General features: G+C 39.4%; 1 protein-coding gene across 1 annotated transcript; it reads left to right on the plus strand.

Moving 5' to 3' along the window:
- The first annotated feature begins 1,123 nt into the window (after nt 1-1,123).
- On the plus strand, nt 1,124-16,123 carry asic1c (acid-sensing (proton-gated) ion channel 1c). The gene is made up of 11 exons (XM_030075256.1): nt 1,124-1,765; nt 4,322-4,472; nt 5,058-5,185; nt 9,743-9,893; nt 10,031-10,087; nt 11,088-11,241; nt 11,472-11,563; nt 11,891-11,970; nt 12,236-12,307; nt 14,703-14,755; nt 16,004-16,123. The coding sequence occupies exons 1-11, from the start codon at nt 1,124-1,126 to the stop codon at nt 16,080-16,082; spliced, it is 1,659 nt and encodes a 552-aa protein (XP_029931116.1). The 3' UTR covers nt 16,083-16,123.
- The last annotated feature ends 2,844 nt before the right edge of the window (nt 16,124-18,967 follow it).

Raw genomic sequence — 18,967 nt, forward strand, 5'->3', positions numbered from 1 at the left:
TGGTGTGAAGTTTAGCTCTCTGCTGAGGAGAAAGCTCCCAATCTCTCTGTATGATCAAATAAATAGAAAAAAGCACCTTTCATATTAGATTGTTCCACATCGACTGTATATGCAGCAACATGTCAGTCCATATTGCAAAAGAAAAACTACAGTGTTTTATGATATTTTCTTTTCTTTTTTTTTCTTTTTTTGCAATTTTTGATGAGAGCTTTATGTGGCTGCATTTCACTGCAATTCGCCAGCTCCACACAGTAATCAATTACATAGTTATATTGATCCCTGAACAAGCTGCAGATTTATCAGCACAATATTAAAGAGGCTTTGTCATTTTTTTTGTGGCAGCATTTCTTTATGAGCATTGTTTCTACTTTGATTGATATTTTGGTGAAGGATGTGGGAACAGCCATCCCTCTGCCTCTCATTTGTACCATTGGAGGTCTACTCCATCACGGGAGGAAAACAATTTCATCCACTGGCTCCACCTCATTCTCCATTCGCCTGTGGAGAGAGTGTGGGGGGGCAACTAGCTTTATATTCCTTTCTGCAGCCTGCAAGTCAACAGACTAAAAAGCATCTCTTCAATCTGTGAGAGAGGGAGGAGTTGGGTTCTGGGCAGCTACAGCACAAAAAAAGAACGACCACCGAAATCTGCAAGTATTGTCTGGCACTGGGGAGGGAGATGGAAGAGTGAAAGATCTGAGCAACAGGGGTAAGCCTCTCCGGATTTTCAAAGTAACTGATTGCCTCTGGGACTGAAGCCGACGCTTACATCTGCAATTATCACGTCTATTTATCTATTGATGAAGGACTGGCGATGGTTACGCTTGATGTTTTTTTGTTAATGGAGTGATTCAGCTTATTTTCCTCATAAAGGAATCATGTAAATCAGTTTTTCCTCCCCTAGGAGCACTGTTCCTTTGTTTTATGGCAAAGATATTCCAAGCCTGAACAGTGGGACAGCTGCACATTAGGACTTTGGCTGCTGTTACCTGGAAATTGTGGCACTGAGCATAGCTGAAAGCATGGTTTCAGAGGAAGCCGCTGTGTGCAAATTGAAGAAGTCAAGGTTTGACTGCTAAGAGACTGCATTTGTTAAGAAGCACCTGCCCGGAGAGAGGTAAACATGGTAACTGCACCGACATCCGAATCAATCACCCTTGGGCCACATAAACAAAACGATGCCCCAGAGACCACCCTCCAGAGCACTGAGTCCAGCCTGCCAGAGCCAACATGGAAAGAAATCACAGTGGATTTCATGAAGAGGACGAAGATCCACGGTTTGAAGTTTGTCTTCTCGCCAGACAAGACCAAACCACAACGAGCCATCTGGGTCCTTGCCTTCTTCATGTGTGTCAGTCTGCTGATCGTATGGTCCTCGAACCGTGTCCTCTACCTGCTGTCCTACCCTGCCGTCACCAAAATCTATATGGTCTGGGCTCATAACATGTCGTTCCCAGCTGTTACTTTCTGCAACAAGAACCTGTTCCGTGTTTCCACCCTGACCAAGGATGACCTGTATCACAGTGGCTACTGGATGGACCTGATGTATCCCAACCACACCGTGATGGAGCGGAGCCTGGCCATCCTGAAGGACAGCCACAAGCAGGGGCTCCTCAATCTGCTGGACTTCAACAACTACACCCCGCCCCCAAATTACCGCGTCAACACCACGGAGATGATGGGCCGGCTGGGTCACCAGCTGGAGGACATGCTGCTGGAGTGCAGGTTCCGCGGGGAAAACTGCACCCACAAAAACTTCAGCACAGTATGTACAGAGAGAACAATGGTGTTTGTCAGGTGTTGATATGAATGTTGTGTTCACGAGGTTTATCAATAATTCATGTAAGGATTTGATGATGCTCCCTCTTGCAGGCATTCTTTTGGTGAATTTTAAGGTGCTTGGTGTTTCAAAGCTTCAAACAAGCCTGTGTGTTTTTTTTTTTCTTTGCAGATATGACAGGTTTGTCCTTATTAATCTTGACTTCTCGCCCAAGTCACAAAAGAAAACAAATAAATGGTTAGCTGCTGTAATGATGTTTTGTTTTTGGAAAATCATTCTTATTCATTGTTATTGATTTCAGTGACTGCTATACAGCTTTTTTACATAATATTTTTTCTTCATTGCTCTACAGTCACCATTTCTATATCCCAAGTTGCCAATTGTCTTTTTTCTCTGTAACCAATGACATCGGAGAAGAAAATGAGAAGATTAATAATTCAGACATCGTAAATCAGTGCAAATAAAAATTTTAGCATCTCTAATTAAACATCTGGCAGTACACAGCCTAAAGATATCTATCCCATGTCTTGTGTTACAACAATGTGGTTAACTCTCCCTTTTAGACAAAACCGTACATTAGACTAGTCCATTTATCTTTAAATAAGTAACTGCTGAATATGCATGGAAAAATGACAAATAAACTGTTTGCATCAGTGAAAGGCCAAAGTCAACATTAAATCATAGCCTCACAGTATAAGATAGTGACACATGTAGTCTGTCGATTTGCATCTATAATGGACAGTTTTAACATAAAAGAACATCTTTTAGTTTGATGAGAAGACATGCAGGCAAAAAGGGGAACAGCTGGCATTGAGAAGCAGCCTTTTCATGATAAAATAAACGAAATACCCATGCAGAGAGGCTACTTATTTTCAAAGGTGTTGAAAATAACTCAAGCATCACACGGTGCGGTTTCCAAGAGATTGAAGTAAGCTGTCTTATTTCCACTGCTGGAATTTAAAACTTTCAAAAGCAGCTGCAAGTTAGGTGGTGCCTAAGGGTGGTCACTTCACAGACCTCATTATAGCCAGCAGGGGGAAGGAACGGGGGCTTTATCGTGTCTGTCTGAGCTGCATGTAAGTCTGTCTGCGTCTGGACATGGAACACTGACTCTGATCTCTTGAGATTGGCTTTGCCACGCTGCTTGAGTTTTTGCCATCAGCTCTTTTACCATGACCTCACTGCATTACATGTTGAAAATTTACCATAAGATGAAATGCCTTCTTTTTCTGGTCTTACCTGAGGTATTTTCCATTCGTTATGCAGCAAAGCCAGGTTCCCTAAACTCAATCGTAATTATGTGAGCTGGCAAAAAAAGCTCATCTCAGCAGCCACAAATTTGTGCCAATGTGCAATATGAGACATTATTGAAAATTGCCTGACTTGATATATGGCCCAAAGTAGCAAATCAGTTCCTGCATTTTACAGTAGTAGCTTTATGACATGATTTTCTTACACAGTGATGAATCATGCTCAACATTACTACCAGTATTTAAAAAAAAAAAAAAAAAAAAGCTGTTAACTGAGCCGAGACAGGCAGAACCTACTGTATGTACTGTATGTAATGTGTTAAACTTCTTTGTGTATGTGTGTGAGTCAGCACAGTTTGCAGTTTTGTTGAAGTAGTACAGCAGTGGTTTGTGACAACACTTGCCACTGCAGCTTTTGCATGTCTTGGCGGTGAAATGCAGAAGAATATAGATAGCCTAGTTCCTCAGAGTATTGCATAACCAATCAATCCCACAGTCTGATAGTCTTATCTTGAATTGACAGACTTATCTTGAATTTACTCAACACTTCAAGCTGTATTTAGGATTCTGAAGCTTTCTTAGCCTTTATCCAAATTGTAGCTTGTATTTCAGCTTAAAATGTCAACATTCCTAATCAGATAGACCCTTATTTTCCCTCTTTTTTAACAGAGGATAGAAAACACTCCAATTATGGAGAAAATCCGCAAAATTGAAAAATATATGAAGCAACAATCTGTAAACCATGAGTTGAAAAAGAATGACGCTTGCCAGCAGTATTAGTTAAAGCAGATAAATTTAATGCAAGAAAACATACTGCAGCTATTGCACATCAAATGTTAAGTGCCACAGAGCTCTGTTGGCACACATTCGTTCTCTTAAGGAGTGTGTAAATCAAGACACATAAATATCTTTTACAAACCCAATTTAGCGTTTGCTTGGGTGTCCAGGGAGCTTCAACCTCAGATGAAGTTCTTACATAATGATTGCAAAATTGCATGTTCACTCTAAATCACACAAGGGAAATTCAGAGTAAAACAGAGTGGAGATTGATCGGTTCTGCTGGAGCATGCTCATTAATTTCCTCAAATCAGAGCCAGAGAATTGCGTTTCTCAAATAATCACAAAACCTCTGCCATTATTACCTGTCCAGGACAATTTCAACGTAGCAAGCGTAGCATCTTTTAGTTGAACATTATTTACCACATCACAATGAATGTATCTGACTTTCAATTTCACACATTTTTCTGTTTGTTTGCTTGTTTTTTTTTTTTGTTGTTTTTTTTTTTGGCAGATTTACACTCGCTATGGAAAATGCTACACCTTCAACTCGGGACTGGACGGCAACCCGTTGCTAACCACATTAAAAGGTGGCACAGGGAACGGCCTGGAGATCATGCTGGATATTCAGCAGGATGAATACCTGCCTGTGTGGGGAGAGACAGGTCAGTGTATATTTTAGGACCATTTTCAAATGCAGAATAATATTATACCTTGTATAACCTCTTGTGAAAATCTCTCCATTCTGTTTGGTAACCCTCCAAAGTCCTACTTATGTAGATTGTGTCCAACTGTATAATATGTGAATGTATCACTTTTAGAGAAACTTGTAGTTTGTCCCAAGTTGTCTCATTCACTGTAATGCTTCATTCCTGCAGAAGGCTCCCCTGGTTATCCAAAACGACACACAAAGTATGTTTAGTGGCATGCTACCTTTCGCTTGTCACCCCTAAGTAATTTCCATTTAGTGATTGGATTAGGTTAGATATTCTCTCCAGTTTATAGTGGACAACAGCACAATTACACTGTGCATTCATAAATTATATGTAATAAATCTGTGGTTGTTAGGTTGTTAAAAATCATTCCAACACAGTGCCTGTCGAGTATTGTTTTTTCAGCATGTGGTTTAGGAGCACACTATATACAACTTAGCAATTCTGCCTCCAGGAGGGGAAAAAGAAAAGGCAATAATCCGGTTTTCATAGGCGAGCATACCTGTTGTTACATTTTCTGGCGTGCTGTATCCACAGATGAGACCTCCTATGAAGCAGGCATCAAGGTTCAGATCCACAGCCAGGACGAGCCGCCCTTCATTGACCAACTGGGATTTGGTGTGGCCCCTGGTTTTCAAACTTTTGTGTCATGTCAGCAGCAACTGGTACCTAACGTTCAGCCTCTTGCCTAAACACCTCCCTCCCTCCAACCTTGATGTTTTGCTCTGCTTCATCCTGTGTTTATCCCCAAAGCCTTCCCAGTGCCCATTACCTCTGTGTCTGAGCCTGGAGCAAAATCAGTTCTGTTGATTTACCTTGTGCGTGAAATGTGCTATCAAGGTGTTAAATCTAAACAGAAACATCCAATGATTCTGGGTACCTTGAATAAAGCAGTGGATGTATGGTGCCCTGAGCAAATTGATGGAGGAAGGCCAAAGAATGATTGGATGTACCAAGCATACATTTTTATATGACTGATGCTTATCAGAGCCAAAGCCAAAGCTACATAAGACCAGACAATGTGAAAATATATCTGGCAGCTGTTTTTTTTTTTTTATTATTATTCTTTTTCATTTTGAGCCATCCCTATAGCCTGGGGAATATTAGCATACTGTCACTTTGTATGCTGTGAAAATGGTGTCTAGTGGTGCATACTAACAGTAGGCAGAAGAAAATCATTAGGAAGACTCAGATTTTACACAGCCTTGGTCAACTGTCTTTTGACTGGAGATGTAAAAACATTCATTCTGAGCGATAAAAAATAAACCTCTCATTAAAAGTTGTTTGAAAAGAGCACTACAAGCCCCGTAATTAAGACTGTGTAGGAAATCATTAAAACGCCATTAAGCTTTTGTGAATTATCTTCCGCGCCGAGGTATCGCTAAAACGGTCTACTGGCAGCAGCATTTAGACAAAATTACACTGCTTGAACGCTTTAAAGCTTAATTTGCCTCACTATTAATAACAAACTATAGATTCTTGCAGAAATATGATTGACTGAACTGAAGACTTCCCCAGTATTTATCTGGAGATGTTTTGGAAAAATACTGAAATGGTCATTATGCATAAAGATGGATGTTTTTGATGTCGAGCTGAACCATTCAAACAAGTCTGCTGTATCTATCACCGTAATAGTCTTCTGTTTCCCTAATAATACTTCTAGTATGCATCATTAGATTAGATGCAATATCCACAGCCATTTAGAAGAAAAAAGACTGGCTTTTTGAAAACATATTTGAAAATGTGCTCTGATTGTGGGACAACTCAAAATGAGCTTTTGAGTGCAAGACTTCAAGGGAACCAGAAGTACCTGCGCCTAATATGTTGAAGGCAGATAAGTAGTTATGGATCGATCTCAGTCCCCATCTGTACTTTTACTGCAACCAGTGAATGAGAGAAAGAAATAACTACAATTAAGCCCGAATTCATTGACCGAAGCTGTGTGCAGGTCGTACCACTGAATCTAATCAAATCATAAACCGGCTATGAGATGCTGCCAAGACAACAAACTGTTCAAATTGTATGCTTTGTGTCTAGAATATACACTGGAACAGCATACAAGTTAAACACCAGCCTTTGACTTCCAAGTGGAAACAATGACAGAATGGCAAAATAGTCTTTGGCAAACACACTTGTGCTGTGAATATTTCCCAGAGATCCTTGTATTCTATTTCTGAGCTGGATTCATTATCATTTCTAGCACATAAGTCCCTGTGAAGCTGGAAACTATGTACCATCACTGAATGTACATTCCAACAGTAAATCATTTTCATTACTTTAGTAATTATAGTCTGGCCTAATGCATTTCAGTGATTTTGCTCCCAAAGTTAATGGTTTTGGTCTGTTGTTGGGCATGGAAAAAAAACCCTCTTTCATTCATCATTCAAGCAGACTAACATGGGGTGATGGAGGCAGAGCACTGGCCTCTCGAAACGGAGAATTGGACACCACAAAGATGACAAATGTTTTATTTTGTAAGGTGATTTTGAAGTATAAAGTGTTCTCGCTCTCTTGACTGCGAATGTAGGGAAATGATCCGAGTGTATGATTACCTCAGCCATTTGCAAGAAGTGAAGTTGGTCTATTAATCTCTATCACAAAGTTACATCGCGGAAGTGCATCGATTGTCATTTATAATCCAGACACGAGGACCCACATCAGTGACAGCTAAAAGACATGTTTATGACCTAAAAGATGTGCCGATTTAATTAGACTGTCATTTGAGTCGGGCAATCATTAATTTTTGTCAGTCTCAAATGAATACAGTGATACAATTCTCAATCCCCTGCAGTTGCACAGCCACTGAAAAGCCACTTATAGACAGCCGAATGAGGGATTTCTCTTTTCAAGACTTCATTTCTAGAAACATCCTCCTAGGAATTTCATTTTTAATGGGACACTGTCACTTATGAACCCAGGGGGGCAACACTGGAGCTACACCACCAAACTCTTGAACTAGAACTGTGTTTTGGTTGGAAATGTACTGTACCTGTAAAAACATCTGACTCAAGCCTGCCTGAACGTAGCAGGGGAGTGGCTGAATCACTACCTACCAGTCAACCAATGCTGTATGTGAGTCATTGGTCCCATTGGGGTTTCTAGCTGTTGTGTGCTTTGTTATAATGACAACAGGTTGTGTGTCCGCTCAGAGGGTTGACGGCTTTGACAGATGTATCCCTTTGCCTTGCTGTTGCCACACTTTATTGATAACAATGTGGGCTATGTTCCCTCACCCCTCGCCTAGATGAGACGTCCTATGAGGCCGGAATAAAGGTACAGCTTCACTCTCAGTCAGAGCCTCCTTTCCTCCATGAGCTGGGCTTCGGGGTTGCCCCCGGCTTCCAAACGTTCGTTTCCACCCAAGAGCAGAGGGTAGCGTATTATCTGTCTGGGTTTGCTGCATGCCACAAGATACTGTATTGTTAAAAAGCCACACAGCTGCCTTCAAATTCCACACTTCCATCCCTGAGTCCCCAAGGAATGGATCCATCTGTCCCCCTCTGTGTGGCTGAAGCAACCACATTTCTCAACCGATATCCCTTCCTAGCCATCATTGTCCTTTCTGTCTTACAGTCACCGTGGAAGAGCAGCTAACGCGTTTCATTTCAACTAACCCATTCAAGCTAGATCTGTATCTTCATCAACGCTGTTGTTTCGCTGTAACGCGTTCACTGCCATGAAGTTCTTTTTACATGTTTTGTTTGTTTTGCCTTTATGTGTTCCTTAGTACCAGAGGATGATCTACTTGGGCCACTGGCTAATATCATCTAGTAGGACCAGACTATGTGATTCATTAGCTTTTATTACCCACAAGGCCTCTGGCAGCAGTTTGAAGTATAGCGTTTATTGCACAGGAACTTTATCTCCAGTGTAGCTCTAGTTATGAGAGTGTGAGCTGACAATGGAGTTCAATAAAGGCTTAATCACATTTGCCATTTTAAGTCCACTGTTTCACTGAACTGCACTCTATTTCTGTCACTCTCTATTGACTAAATGCCCATTAGATTGCTAGAGTAGGTCTGGGTAGAGATTGCTGTAGATGATAGGGAATTACAGTAACCCTTAATGTGACAATAGCACCATTTGCTTGAAGTTTGTTGTGCACAGGCCTTTGGCACTGAGTTTTGGCTAGCTTCCTCAGCAGTTCTTAGCTATGTGCACACATGCCCAAGCTAATAGTGGCCTTCATATATAATTTGCTTGTTTTTGTCATTTAAATGAGTAGCAAGTATTCATCATCCATAAATTGCTGTAAACAAGGCTTTCAGAGGGGACTGAAGGTCTTGTTGGTGGTTCGATGTCAATGTGACCAGTGAACCAAAACAGAAGTTTCTTTAAAGTCTTAAAGAGAACTTTCAAAAGATGGCACCTACATTGGGCACGTTGCTTGAGAGTGCACTTTTAAAAGGAGCACCATGGGTGTAAGAATGCCAAGTATGAATGCAAAGTTTAAAATTGAGGCATTAAATATTCCTCATTAGCACATTCATTCTAATTCCCGGAGATACTCATGAATGTGATGACCCGCACTTCACCTTTTTAATGAGAGTTTTACCTCTAATGAGGCTGGAAACAGAAAATAGACTATATCTTCACTTCATTATATTAAATGAATACAGCTACGTAATCAAGGTTTTCCAACTCCAAATGGCTAGTCCACAATATCTCCTTCAAAAATAATCTCATTAAGTGGCTAAAGAATTGTTTGTCAATCAGGCCTAATTTTCATTTCATTTCATTTTCATTTTCAGAATGTCTGAAGGAAGCACAAATAATGAATTCATTCGTCTGAAAACTGTAAACTGTTTGCTGTCCTGAAAATTTGTCCGTTGACTGTGGTGTCCTGTCTGAAATTATATATTTTACAGATTCTATTAAGCCTGTCTCCATTTCCCATGGTACTCTGCTTCCTCCCAAGGGCTAGACCTGCATCAGTATTGTTCTGCATGACATCTGCTTGCTGCTACACATGAGCCTCGTTTTACCAGCAATATTGTTAGCCTGGTGGAACTTTTTGTGCCAGTACCGTCTCAAAACTCATTTTCATTTGATTGCTTTTGTATTTTATTGTGTTTGACACATTTGTGTTGGGTTTTGTCTGCTTTTGATCCTCTTTTATGTACTTCTGTTGCACCATGCTAGGCTGGGCTTGAATAACGTGGTATTGACTGCTATCCTGTGTGCTGATACTGAGGGAAAACATGTGCTGTTTTCTTTTTCAGCTTCAGTACCTCCCTCCGCCTTGGGGAGACTGCAAGTCTACTCCCATAGACTCTGAATTCTTCTCCACATACAGCATCACAGCCTGCCGCATTGACTGTGAAACCCGTTACCTGGTAGAGAACTGCAACTGCAGGATGGTTCACATGCCAGGTACTAACTCAAACTGGCGTGACCAACGCATCGTGTCATTGAAGTAGATAAAGAGGAAAACCAAATCCTTTTTGCTCCAGTGGTGGCCTAGATTTCCACATTTGTAATTATTTCCCCCTCTGTGTTATATGGAACAGGGACTTCAACAGTTTGCACACCTGAGCAGTACAAAGACTGTGCTGACCCAGCTTTAGGTGAGACAATGCCTTTTACCACACACTCACTAAAGAAAATCAATGTTGCCAATGATCAGCACACACATTTTTCAGAGTAGGGACTTGGCTATGTTAGTGTGACTTCCCAATTAAGGAACTGCTTTAAAGTTTAGTTTTGCATATAGGGATTGGAATCGAGAACACAGTTCCAGTTGAGAACCACAATCGTGAGCCTCCGAGCTTATCACCACCTTTTATCAATGCCAGCGTGCACGTTTTTTTTTGCTCTGAGCACCAGAGAAGGGGTGATATGCTGGCATGCCTGCCGTATTTGCCCTTCTCCTGGTAGGTGGGAAACCAAGTGTGGGAAAATATGCAGGCAGTGTCTCCATATCTTTCCTTCTGCCAGTGACTGAACAAAAGAGTGATTTGCTGGAGTGTAGCTGGCAGGATTTGAAACACGGAGGCACTGCCTGCATAATTTCAGTTGCACTGATGCAGAAAACCTGTGCAAGCCTGCTTTTTTTTTTTTTTCCAGAAAATTGATCAGGAATCAGTAAGGAAATCAATAAAGAATTGATGCTGGCATTGATATCAATAAAATCTTATGAACTCCCATCCCTATTTGCAGTCAGCCATAACAGTTCAATGGAGATCAGCACCACGGGACTAATAAGTTTCACCCTTCTCATAACACTTCTGTATGAGCTTGAAATTAGTGCAATCTCTCAGACAGTGCTGAAGCAAAATAATAAACGGAAATTATTATTGTTTAAAAATTCTATCAGGAGGATTTGTGATATGTCTATGCTTCATTGCTATCAAATGAATCCCATAGACTTTTTTTCCCCCCTCTGTTATAGCTTCAGTCATTATTTGCTTTCATGGAAAGTGAACGATGGCAGCAAATAGATTTCTGTTGCGTGTACAGATATTTGCTTTTTTTTTTTTTTAATAATTGGGAGCCTCTGCATGCAAGTTTGTTTGTTTTTTTTTCTCTCAGTTATCACAACATATGAATGACTTTGATCATCCACAGACTTTTTGGTAGAGAAAGACAACGATTACTGTGTCTGTGAGACCCCCTGCAACATGACCCGCTATGGCAAGGAGCTGTCCATGGTTAAGATCCCCAGTAAGGCATCTGCTAAATATCTGGCTAAGAAATTCAACAAAACTGAGCAATATATCGGGTAAGTATTATTTGGTAGCAGTCAGTGACTCAGTTAATGGGCTCACAATCTTTTTGTTTTCTTTGGATGGATGGATGTAGCATAGCATGACCTTGGTCTCCATCGTTCACCTTCAATGTAACAATAATGAGAGATGGTTACATAGGACATTTTGAGTGATATCATTCGATATTGTAATGTGTCATCAGTGATTAAAATCTCTTGGGTGCGCTTGTCTGTGTTCTCTCCAGAGAAAATATATTGGTCTTGGACATCTTCTTTGAAGCTCTGAATTATGAAAAGATTGAGCAGAAGAAGGCGTACGAAATAGCCGGGCTTCTCGGTAAGACTCTCGAAGGTTAAGATTCATTATGATAGACTTGTGTGCTTTGACCTCCGCATCCACTCTCTCAGCATGATTTGACTGCACAGCTCACACTCTGTGCTCATGCCTGGTTCTAATATTGTTTGATGTTGCCTCTTTGAACCTGACTTTGAAACAGACTGAATGCATTTTCATAATCTGATGCACTTGCAAGGGCACTTGGTTGAGTCAGATGAAAAGCCGGGCGTGGATGGACAGTTTTTGACTCTCAGATTTCTCCAGGAGATCCTAAAGTGAAAATGACAGTGAAAGGAATCCATATCTGTTCTATCTTTCCCTTTCTAGGTGACATCGGAGGCCAGATGGGGCTGTTTATTGGAGCCAGTGTTCTAACAATACTGGAAATATTCGACTACCTATATGAGGTAAAGTGGTGGCTCTAAAATATTTTTAAAAAATAAGCAATGAGCAATACTTGAGTATTTTCATTCTTGTCCATTTTTACATAAAGTCTTAAGATTAATTCTAAGACCTGGCAATTAATTAATTTGTTTATCTGTACCAAGTGAACACAGAGATTGATGACTTTATTATTATTACTTTAAGATGTGTGGCTCATCTTATTGCCATTGACTGATATGTATTACATCTGTAAGTAATGCTGATCTGATGTTTTTTCTTCACATTTAGGTGTTTAAGGATAAGGTTTTGGGTTACTTCATACGCAAGAAACGGCCACGGCGTTGTCAGAGCGACAATCTGGTAATTTTAGTCTTTCAGAATGCTTTGGGTTGAAATGAATGTGATGTATCACAAAAGCTCAGGAACAACAACAACCAAATGTCTGCTCTCACTTGAAGCTGACATGCTTTTACTGTGCAGCACTAGACAGAAAGAAAGAAAAAAAAAACATATCCGCACTCTGCCTTTGTTAGTTTCCACCCCCCGTGGAGAAATTAAAAAATGTTCTAGATAATTTACCCAGCATGCAAGGATACATAACAGTATTGCCAGCTTGCAATGTTATACAGTAGCCGTATATTTATAATAGAATTGCTCTATGCAAGTGGAACAAAATATTTCTTATGATTGCAGAAATCCACAATAGTTTTGTAAATGGAATATCCAACAAGCCTCCCTCTCCGTAGCTAAAGTCTTTTTTTTTTTTTTTTCTTGTGGTTTTTCAAGATGTTTCATGCCCTGAAGTGTCATTGGACAAGGAGAATTTAATTGTCTGACTAGTTCTCTCAACATCTTGATTCACTACTCTTATCTTTAGAAGCTGGGACTCTTATCTTATCTTATCTTATCCCACGCAATAAAATACCCATGGACGTTTAAATATATACACAATATACTTAGTTTTGATGCTGCTCTTGATCCTCTTTTTGTGGGAGTGTAAGAAAAAAAATTATTCATGTAATTCTAGTTCACTCAGAGAAGGAAAACCTGTTATTGCACACAGGAACTGGGATTTTCCCATTCACATGTTGTGGTATGAATAGTTTTGCAAAGCCTTGTTTACTATATTGTCTGCAAGTCTTTTGTTACTATCTCATGAGATTGATATTGAGAGAACAAATAGTGCCGAACACAGACTATAAGCATAAATTTAGGGGTCCACAGACTGTTTTATGAATATTTCATGATCATAAACATGTTTTCACAGCTTTCAAGGCAATATGGCTAATTATAACTCAACAATGGTGTACGAATAGTGTAAGAGGTTTCTGCTTGCACCAAAACACTCAATAGTTTGTAGCCCATCAGTTTTACACCCTACATCTAAAGGTAACTTTGATTCCCTAACAGGCTCTTTTATATATCATTTTAAACAGGGCAGCCTAGAAATGACAGTTATTTCTGCTTAAAATTATCAGTAATTAGCAGGTTTTAAATGAAGTAAAACGGTTTCACTGCACGTATAATACAATCCACTGCTCCAGATTTCTAAAATAAATACAAAAAACTAGAGCCAGGGAAGCTTCCCTGTAATGCAAATAGAACTTACTTTCCAAACCACAATAGTAACAGCCATTTCAGCCAGTTTCATCAGTAGCATGGGGATCACTGGTCCTCTTTCAAGTCTAAGTAATAAAGCCTCCAGTTCCTGTTCATGGGTCACCACAGCGGGGGGTTAAGAAGGTAGGAGGGTGGCTAACAAATTCCAAGACGCATTCATTCATCTTCTTTTGGCTGGTGCTGCTATGTAATCAAAAACATTTCAGCCGATTTTTGTAAGCGCAGACATTCTTTTTGTCCCTGAGTGTGTTTATTAGTTTGCATCCAGCCTTCCCAAACAAAAAAAAAAAAATCCCTTGTTATGTGTCAGACAAGCCCAAGTCTTTTTTTTTTTTAATCATTCACAACACAAAAAGCCATGGGTTTGTCTCTGCATGTGGATTGTGTTCGTGCATTTGTGTTTGCTGCAGGTTCAGAATTTTGTTTATAGCCGAGGCTGAGGAAAAGATCGAAAATAATAAAAAAAAAGCTTGTTTTTCATTGCAATTGGACTCAGTTTAGAAGGAAACGGTTCAGTCACTCTGGGTTTTTTTAAGGATGGGATTGTATGAGTGCAGAGGCTAAGAAACTGGTTTTATAAGGCATAGAGCGCTTATACACTGTGATATGTATTCTCCTCCATTCATGTCATATAATCACCTGCTTATGATGAACCATCTTCTATACTCCTTTACTCTCATATTCAGTAACACTTTTTTCAACCGGCCCATTGACATCTCCACTCAAAACAACCTGTAATGCACAGAGTTGAAGCCAGAAAATTATTGTCTTAGAATATGTCCTTATCATAACGTAAATTTGATTTTCTTTTCTTTTCTTTTCTTTTCTTTTTTTTTTTTTGAAATAATTGTCAACATTTTTGGATAGCAGCTTATCATCTGTCGTGTGCTTTTACAGTCCCTCACAATCCCTGCTTAGTAAACAACAACCAAAAAAAAAAAAAAAAAAAAAAAAAAAAAGCTCCATATCTGATGCTCAACATCCAGCATCCTTCAGTATTTTTATGATGCCATTGTGGGGAGAAAACTCTCATTGAGGCACTGACAGTGTTCCCTGAACTAATAGCATTGCATTGTGTTTTTATTTTCATTTCAGTCACCCTCACCCATCTTTCTTTTCATCATGTCTATTCCAGGAGTTTCCAGAGAACCCAACCAGCCCTGGTGTCACGCCTAATCATGCCCCCAGGTAGCAAACCCCATTGATAATAGATGCTCCCTCCCATGCTGTCCCTCTTTTTCATACATTCTGGAAACCATCTCATACATCATTTCCTCAAATGCTCTAAGCTGATTTGGTTGGCTTTTGTAGACGATGTGCAATCAACTAAAAGTGGGGTGATTTGCGTAATTCTTTGCCAAATGTAGCGAGCATTTCGAAGCCAGTGTGTACCGCCATCTCAGGATAGATTAGTTTGGTGTGTTTCTGTGCTTATTGGCTCAAACAGCGGAAATGAGTTGGTTGGATTCTCCAAGTGCATAAAGATTTCACTTTCAGCGCCACACAAAACTTGCTTCCATCTTTTCACTGAATAATGATGCTTTCTTTCCCATAGGATAAAGCGCAGTTCTCCTGTGAAAACACATTATATACTTATTGAACTGTTGAACAAAAAGCTAAACCGCATAAGATCTATTTGTTTCCCTGCAGCACAGAGGTCCATTTAGAGGTGTTGCATTAGAAGCTGTGCCAAATAACATCACTAGATGCATTACTTTGTGATGTTATCACAGGTCTGCATGCACTGAGTTTGCACAAAATATAAATGTTTTTTTTGTCCACTGGAATAGCCATTACACGAATGTGACTACCTCTGGTTGCATCACTTCTTTTATCCACATATCAGCAACATCAACTGAGCAGCCACCTTTGCAAACAGATTTGCAGACATATGTGGATGATTCAACTTCCATAACTATACAGACTTGAACATACTAGTGTAAAAACAGAACTAAAAATATGTTTATGTTGTTTTCTTTCTCTTCTTCTCCCTTCTTTCACTCATCTTACCCCATTTCTCCCCTCTTTTCTTTGCACTCTCTTTTCACTACCTGTAAAACGTATCTGATGTGGCTGCCCTTTGAACACCCAAATCCTTTGCGTTCACTCACCGCCTCATTATTTGCCCATCGGCATCACATATGTTTCTCTGTCGCTCATTGTCTTCGATGATGATGCCCTCTGATCTCACGTCTAATACTTTGATAATGCTCAAGCTCATTATTCAATTATTTTCTGTTTTTCATTCTCTTCTCATCCTGTCGTGGCACATTTTCTCCCGGCCATATAAAAATCTTTTCATGTCCCTCTATAATCATCCTCGCCCCTTTCACTTTACCTGTGATTCATGTCTTTCCTTCATCATCGCTCCCCTCATCACCCTTCCCTTAATATGGTTGAACTCGTCTTCCCTCCTTCCCTTCCCTTGTTTTGCAGAGCACATGTGACACCCTCCGGAGTCACTCGGACAGTCTCGGATTCACGCCGAACATGTTACCTCGTCACCCGACTATAGGCAACTTTGAGGAATTTGCTTGTTGACAACATAAAGTAGGGGTGGGGTGGGGTGGGACATGTGGGGATTGACAGCAAACTGTGAAATAATTTATGTATTACAGAAAAAAGGTGAGTGTATACTCAAAAGCATAGTAGACTTTATCAATGCCTGAATAGAAATAGAATACTATCATCAGAAAAAAAAGACCACTTCCAAAACAGAACTCAGGTTTAACTGCCATTTCAAGGCATCAACTTTAATTTTTTTTTTTCATGTCTCATTTTGTGGATTTTTTTTTCCAATCCAATGACCTTAAAGTGTTTTTGAAACAGTAAAGATAAATGTGTCCAAAAAAAAAAAAAAAGGGAATCTGAACTGTGCTAAGTTACATTATCGGTATGTGTAGCATTGCAGTCTATTGTCAGTGTAAAAGGGAAGTTTCTCCACAGTGCTGCATCGAATGACCTTATAGCTGTCATCAGTTAGATTGTGAAGTCTGCTCAACTTTTATAGGTCGATCTCTGATCTGAAGACTTATTCACTGTACCTGACCTGAGTCAAAGCATTTAACGAGTGATAACTGATTAAAAAAAAAAAAAAGTTTTCATTGCTGCCTTTGCTTCTATGAGGCTTTTAATTGTCTCATAAATTTGAAGACTGTACACATCCAATCACTAAGACCTCTTGATTATGTCTTTACTATGAGAGCTGCTGGAAATCAAATTTATATACCTAGGTGGAAGAGGAAATTGAAGTTGTTTGTATATGTGCAAGTAATTCATTCTGATTTCCCTGTGGATGTTTGGAACTACAGAATATGCTTCATTGGATTTTGTTTAATAACTGATTTTTTTTATACACGAGGTTGAAAAAGTCAGGAGGCAAAAATGCAGTTGATTGTATCTTCATATGTTTATATAGCTGACATTTTTTTTTATTTTTATGGGCTAGTGTTGCCATGTTCGACATACTGACTGTGCAAGTGAAGAGGAGCATTTGGGCTACTGTGAAAGTTGGCCCTTTATTCTGTTTAATGGATCGATTCATTAGAACAGAAGCAATCAGGCTTTCTTTTGCATTTCCTTCTGATGCTCGGCGATGGTTTTTACATGATCACGTCTTCTAAAGGTGTTCATCAGCACAAACCCCTGTGATAGTAGTCTATTCTCTATTGGATATTAGTGGAGTATAAAAGTTTGTTGGTGACATTCCTAAACTTGACAGAAATTTGTAAATACCCGCGATCAAATGCCATGAAGAAATTCTATATTGCTCATGTGAGACATTTGTCAAATACAGTATATATAGATATATAAAAAGTGTTTCTTCATCTCTGTACTTGCACCAGAAGGCACTTGGACACTGAATGTGGAAAGGGACCGTTAATTTATCAATGACACTTGAACAAGTCCAAGTCCAGGCCTTGAATGTGTTTCTATCTGAGTGGACCATAAGTGTCTTCCAATTTCCAGTCATTTACATGACCGACAATTGAATAGACTAATTGCCTCAAAACATAACCCCTGGCCCCCATTCGATTCAGTTGTTTTATTACAGAAATGCATTGTACAATTGCATCATTGTATCCTATTGTTATTCCAGTACATGTAATAAGCCACAAATAACACAGTTTGTGATGTATAAATGATCAAGTATAATAAACTCTATATTTAACCATCTTCCTCACGTACACAACTTTTCTTCTTATCTTCGTGTCAGTCTACTCCTCTCTGGTTAATGTTCACTCTGCGTATTATGTTCCTCAGTTCCTTGAGAGTACAGTCATGTACTTGTAGGTTACACCTTACATATTGTCATTATAATAACTTGTTAAAAGTACAATCCAGAGAACAGTCTGCAGAGATTTTTTTTATGTGAAACTTTAAAATATAATGCCAATTAAGTAAGCGGTGTTCGTATCACTGTAGCTTTATTACTCTGTTGTTTGTGTATTAGATGACTGTTGGTGTGAAGCACAAACCCTTGGAGATCAGCCATCACTCCAAAGCCAATGACTGAATGTCTGTGATTGTGACTACCTTATTGGCTGTAGTTTAACTACACACAGCGTGCGCGGTGTCTGTGCACTGCTCCAGCATTATCAGGAATAAGAACAAACTCCAAGAGGAACCAGACGCCACCTCATGAAGAGACTTTATCCAAACGGAAATTTGTTTACCTTTCAGGAGTGTTTGGGGGGTATTAAAAAAAAACAAAAAAAAAACAAAAAAAAAAAACATTGAATTGGTGGTGTTGTGTCATGAGCAATAAATGCATTGATTCAGATACTACTGTTATCAATTTGACTGACATCTGCAACAATTTGATTTGGAATTCCCATTTTCAATTCATGGCTTATCCAACAAGCTGGAATGGACGTAGACTGAACAGCTGTAAAATTACAGCATAGATGTACTCTATTATAGCTGTATAATAGTCACAATATTAACTATTCATCAGTAAAATGAATAAAGACCACTTATGCCAATTCATGTTACACAATGATGCTATACTGATGATGATGTTGCATTGTCAGGATTTTGATTGCGTGTGATATTACCAAGCATAAAAATGGCTGGGCATGAAAAACTTGCTGACCCAGCATTTACAGTAAAAACTGTGGCTGTGAGAGTTATGAAATGCCCCGAGTCTTTACCTCTCGCTCCCCACCCCCTGCCTTACGACCAGTCAAAGAACAGCAGAGTGTATCTGAACTGGCAACATCATATGTTCAACTATTTGTGCTCATTACGTAGCTTTAAATTGATATTTTACTGCATAGTTACAGCCAAATAGATGACGGTATTCTATATATTTCTGTCAACCAATAGATTTGAACTATTTTACTCCTACAGCTTGATGCATAATAATGTTTGACACATCACCCATTTTCTTCCTTGCAT

Source organism: Myripristis murdjan, chromosome 17 (genome assembly GCF_902150065.1).
Source record: "Myripristis murdjan chromosome 17, fMyrMur1.1, whole genome shotgun sequence".
In the NCBI taxonomy this organism is placed as follows: domain Eukaryota; kingdom Metazoa; phylum Chordata; class Actinopteri; order Holocentriformes; family Holocentridae; genus Myripristis; species Myripristis murdjan.